At 40.7% G+C, this 5,580-nt stretch overlaps 1 protein-coding gene across 1 annotated transcript in view; it reads right to left on the bottom strand.

The window, feature by feature from the left end:
- Nucleotides 1–10: 10 nt before the first annotated feature.
- Nucleotides 11–5,580, bottom strand: part of SNRPA1 (small nuclear ribonucleoprotein polypeptide A') — a gene marked incomplete at its 5' end in the record, with an annotated part of 14,944 nt that continues 9,374 nt past the window's right edge. Inside the window, 8 exons of the mRNA XM_009289482.2 lie at nt 11–99; nt 747–840; nt 1,273–1,348; nt 2,590–2,669; nt 3,210–3,312; nt 4,034–4,080; nt 4,443–4,521; nt 5,036–5,192. Coding sequence (XP_009287757.1) covers nt 41–99; nt 747–840; nt 1,273–1,348; nt 2,590–2,669; nt 3,210–3,312; nt 4,034–4,080; nt 4,443–4,521; nt 5,036–5,192 — 695 coding nt within the window. The remainder of the gene's footprint in view (nt 100–746; nt 841–1,272; nt 1,349–2,589; nt 2,670–3,209; nt 3,313–4,033; nt 4,081–4,442; nt 4,522–5,035; nt 5,193–5,580) is intronic.

The raw sequence follows: 5,580 nt of genomic DNA, 5'->3' as shown, positions 1-5,580 counted from the left end.
CTCCGGGGGAGAGGCGGCGGGCCTCGGGCACGGCCCGGGCTCAAGACCCGTTGGGAACCGTGTCTTCTTCCATTTCCTCTTCAGCGTCCTCCGATGGGCCTGAAAGGACACGTCAGTTCCGGGGCAGTTACTGCAAAGGTTCGTTTTCTTTTCCACAGGGGCGATATTAATTTTCACCCCGCTGAAGAGGGGCAGTAATAACGTGAACTCTTAAAAAACGCTGCAGAAAGAAAATCTACGTAGCACTAATATACAGAAAACAGGCCAAGTTGCCAGTCTGCAGTTAGGATTTGTCCCTGCAGAGACCTCTCAGAGATCAGAGAGACGTTCCTGTGCCCCCACCGGAGGCACTAATGCTCGGAACAACTGAGGCCAGATACACTTTGTAATTAATTCCCCCCCCTCTTTTTTTTTAAGTAAGTGGGATAACTGTTGGAGTTAGCCAATACAGCGAAGCTCTTAGGGCTGACGTTTGGCACCTTGCTCTCGAGAGAGTCCAGGTGTAACAGCCCTGAGCTGCACTCCGGAGGCCAGGCGGCTAATATGCCAATTACAGAGTCTTACGGATGCGATCCTCAATTACACCGACCATAAAGTTACACTCATTTTAAACAGGTTTTTTTCAACTCCCTGACTGTTTGGCCCTTCCAATGTAACTCCCTACTGAGATCACATAAAGCATCAGGAAGCAATGAAGAGAGGTAGATTCTGTTTGGGAAACAAAAGTAGTAGAAGTATAGAGTGACCTGATTTTCGTTCTCTGCCAGGAATCTGACCAGCCTGTAGTAAGCCTTTCAGTCGCTCCACTTCAGCCAAAGTCGTGGCATTTGCTATAGCAGTCTAAAAAACAGACAAAAGAACACGATCGATCTTCGCATACAGCATTTCAGTCTGATTAGAATAAACGTAAGAACAAGATTTTTTCCCAGTTAAGTGAAGCTAAGCTTCTATAGAAAGTTCTACAAAATTCTAGTTCTAGAAAGTTCTACAAATGACAAAGCACAATCTTACTTCCCCCCTTATTAAACAAGCTGCTCTACCCTGGGAGAACTCAAAGCTCAGACCAAAGTTTCATTTAAGATCTCAAAAAACACGTCTGTTGTAACAGAAGAAAAATTACAGAGAAAGCACCTAAAACAAAGTTAGGACACACTGTTCTATTCATCTGAACAGTCCGGGGTTGCCAGGAGGAAGGAAACGTTTGTTCAGTTCAGATCCACGACAGTTTTTCTCCTCCGCTTCTGCCCACGTGTGCTGTCCCGACATATTTACCTTAATTGCCTCAACGTCCCCTGGGGAGGGCCCGGCTTTCTTTTTGTCAGTTGGCAGACCCGCACCTGGATTGAAGCTTCAAAGGAAAAATAAAGATCCATTACACCCTTTGAAGAGTATGTGCTTCTCTAACTTCCAAACTAGGTTTGGAAGCATTTCATTCAATCAAGTGTAGTATCTTATCTTTGTTAACAAACTGATACAGTGAAGAATTGCCTCCTTCAGAAACACCAGCAACTTGTCCTCGCTGTCCCATTTACCCCCCACCTTTTCATCTCCTCATAAAGAGAGGCAGACCTTAACTTTATAAATTAAGCAGTTGACAAGAGCTGTTCGATTTGGATGTTGTTGAACACTCAGGTGGTCTGTCACCGTTACAAAAGCAGGGTGGATAAATACAGAGTAACTGAAATTTGGTTTCCTGTTCTTGTATGTCTAATATGGTATTACAACAGCCTATATTAAAGCCTACGCTAGACTGGATGTAATCTTAACACTCAAAAGAAAAAGGTTATCTCCTGCTGCTTTAAGGAAAGAAGAAAAAATCCGTAGTCTGAGAAAATGGATGTTACTGAGTAATCGGCTGGAAAGAATTTCCTGAAGTGCTGACCCAGCATCAGAGTGCTGCAACCTCTTTTGCGGCTACAGAAGGATTTTCTTTGTATCTGTTTATTGAGCTATTTAGTTCAATCACCTACTTGTTCTAAAACTATCACGGACCTGAACCCTTTTCTACCCATGAACTAGAGCTAGAGTCCATCTATTATAGTTTTAAATGCTAAGTATGTTCAAGGTATTTTTTTATTTAACTATGAATTTGGAAATGCTGTTGCTATACATGATCTGAAATCTGGTTACGACGTACCACTGAAGAATTGAACTAAATAAGCATATATTTGTAATAGCTTAACTAAAGATTTTCATCTGCGTTTATCCTCCTAACTACAGCAGATTTTATAGTTTATATTCCCTGGCAAAACAAAAAAATTTAGTTACCAATTATCTAGGGAAAAAAAACCCAAAATAAACAATGGCCACCTCTCTGCAGTTAAATTACAAAAAGAAAAAGTAAAATTAAGGTTTCATGCTTGCTGACTTAAACCAATCCACCCTGACCAAATATGTCTTTCAAAAATATTTGAGTTGTATTCACCACCATCCAAAAATCGGGATGCTTGGACAAGACACTTGTGGCTACCAAAGCTTTTAACGCATCCCACCAGTAGCTGATATTTCAGTTTACTGCCTAATATCGCACACAAAGAAAGTGGTGTTTCTGAAGGAGAATGCCAGTGTAAATTTGTTTTTTTATCTTACGTTTTTGTTCTCCTGGCAATATCCTTTGCAAGCTGTGCACCCCGTTTGCCCTTGAACATTTTCTCTGCCTCCTGTCGCTCCTACAGCGATACCACACACACAAAGTTAATTTAAGAACATTGCATTTTGCAAAGCTTCTGTCTTTGCAAAGAAAGATGCTTTGGCTCATCTTCATCAGTGAACATGGGTACGTGGAGACCAGATGTAAGAACAAGCACATAAACATTGCCCAAACGCTCAGACTCAAGACGTATCAACCTAGTGCTCTTAAAAGTAAGAACTCTTTCCCACACCGCGTCTTCACTGAAAGCAGAGGGCTCTGCTGCGATCGCTCATTTCTTTCTCTAGAGGTCTCTTCCTACCAACACCAGAGGCCCAGAAAAGCATCAGACTGAACAAGCAAAGGTAGTAAAACTTAACTAAACATAAACAGACTACATCCTTAACAGAATGAAACCATGAAAGAAAACAAAGAGCATGTTTTAGAGCCACTTAGGATACATAGCTTCGATAAAATTTACAACTACGGCAAAAAGCTCACTGTTACTGCTGAATTTTCAAGAATGTAACAAGAAAAAAAGGTATTCATCTTGTGCTCAATCAGAAGAAATCAGACTTACTTTGAGTTTCACTTTTTGAAAATCCAGCACTCTGACCTGGGGAACTTTGTGGATTACATACAATCTGTAATGCTTCTTATTTGTTACAGGATTCCTTAAAATGCTACAAAGTAAATAAAGGTTATAAAGAGGTTCTTAATATAAAATATTTTAAAATACACCTATACTGAAATACATTAATATACTTAAAATGCATTCATGTACCTCCTGCTATAAGACAACAAATAACACCATTAAATAAGCCCAGTGACAGTGTTGTTCAATATTATGACAACTATAGTAAAAACTTGCACTTTAAAGTATTTTATCAATTAAGTAGATTTTATTGATGAAGAACATAAAGAACAACCTCAAAATATTAAAAAAACCCCAAATAACTAGACTATCACATTTCCTACCTGGACACTGATCAACTAAAAAATCACAGGACAAATTGCTTTTCTTTTTTTGTCCCTCGCACCGAATGCAACGTTACTGAAAAGTCATTGTTTATATGTATTTTAAAGTAGTTTGTAACAACAGTTTAAACCCTTTAGTTTTCAGTTTCTTAAAGGTTAAGGTTACTTCAATGCTTGCGTATTGATTTACAGAGACGTTACATCTCATTGGTCCAACAGTCTGTCAGTAATATAAAGCCTCACCCATTAAATACCAGGTATTTCTGAAGCGTAGTGGAAACATTGTTTATCGATTCAATTTTTAAGCATAAAGAATCTGTCACGGCTCATAAAAAGGAGAGCATTCCAGATCAAAGCAAAGAGCCAGGCCAGCAGCAGAGTTCGAACAGCACAGAAAGAGTAGCTTTTCTTTTCAAGATTACATACCTCAGGTAAGTCAACGATTTAATAGTTGATAACGGATCCAGTTCACCCTATGTAATGGGAACACAGTAGGAAATCCTAAGTCCATTTAGTGAGAATCAAACATTCGAAAACAAAATTCCTGAACTCATATCTATTTTAGAGACCAATTAGAATTACTGCAATTAGTCTAACAGGAAAACCAGTAAGACTTTGTGACTGCTGTTCCACTGCATGCTGCAAATTATGTTCATTAAAATATGCCCACCAAAACCGTATTATATTACTCTAAAGAAAAAAGGCTAATTAGAAAAATGAGTAGTACCAACTATTACCAAAGGCATATGACGCTACTCTCAGGAAAAAGGTTAATTAGAAAGATGACAGACACAAATTTAAGCTCGTTTAGATTTATCCGGCATCGATAGCTTACCAATTCAGCAATGTTGTTGTTGGTAAGAATGAGCTCCGTCAGGCTGGGCAGAGCCTGTTCAAGGCTTTCACCAATCCGACTAAAGTACAACAAAAAACAAAGGTTTAACTTAGGCCAGAAATTAGCAATGCTGAAAAGACATGCAAAAATACGGTAACATAGAGGATCTCCCTGTAAAACAACCCAGTCTGACACTGGCAGAAGTTTGGGTTAGTATCCCCTACAATACTTTTTCTAATAAAGCTGGCAATAAATACCAGCCGTCGCTGTAATTAGATGCAACATGAGATTTATGTTCATTCACTTGCAGCTATCCACATTTTCTTGTCCTTATGGGGATGATAAATGAAATCCAAAGTTCCGGCCAAATTCCAAACTCTGCATCTCATTGTCCTGTCTGAAAAATGAAGACTGACTTTTGCACTGAATGAAGCGGGCAATTTGAAGAGGGCCTATACAGTACTCGGCACTGATTTTTTTTTCCATAAAACACTTCTACACCTACCCAGCACTGAAAGATGTACGCACTCGTCTCTCCCAAGAACATTTTCCTCTGCCCCAGAATCCCATCTGGCCAAAACACAACCGCTTACCAAATCCTATTGTTATTCATCAGAAGAGTTTTCAGCCTTCTCAACAGAGGGAACCCATCCAGTTTACGAATCTCATTGTCAGAGAAATCAATTGCATCGAACTGGTCCAGAGTGGCACCCAAGTTCTCAATAACAGGGATTTTATAGCCTGGGGAGAGAGTGCAAGACAGGAATTAGATGGTGCCCACAGGAGAGCAGAACAAAGCAAGAGACAGAGTGTGTAGGGGGCATATCTGGATGGACTGAGGATGTGGATAGTCTCAGTCAAAACACCTCCAGAACAACTCTCCTCCACCTCACACATAGACCAAACTCTTCCCCCCCGCTCAAAGCCAACAGCGCCCGCAGCCTTTTCAAAGCATCCTTCTTCCTCCCCCTCAGCAAACACCCCAACTCTCTCCCTGTATGTTTCCCTTCAGCCCAAACCCACCTTTCTGGCACATCCTTCGTCTGTCCCACCCCCACCACTGCAGCTTCCTCGGACATTTCCCCCAAATTCCCCTTCCATTCCACCCCCTCACTCCCCCCCCAGGTTCCCCTGCCGC

Source organism: Aptenodytes forsteri, unplaced genomic scaffold (assembly GCF_000699145.1).
Source record: "Aptenodytes forsteri isolate BGI_AS27 unplaced genomic scaffold, ASM69914v1 Scaffold605, whole genome shotgun sequence".
Taxonomy (NCBI): domain Eukaryota; kingdom Metazoa; phylum Chordata; class Aves; order Sphenisciformes; family Spheniscidae; genus Aptenodytes; species Aptenodytes forsteri.
This window is presented reverse-complemented; position numbering and strand designations above follow the sequence as displayed.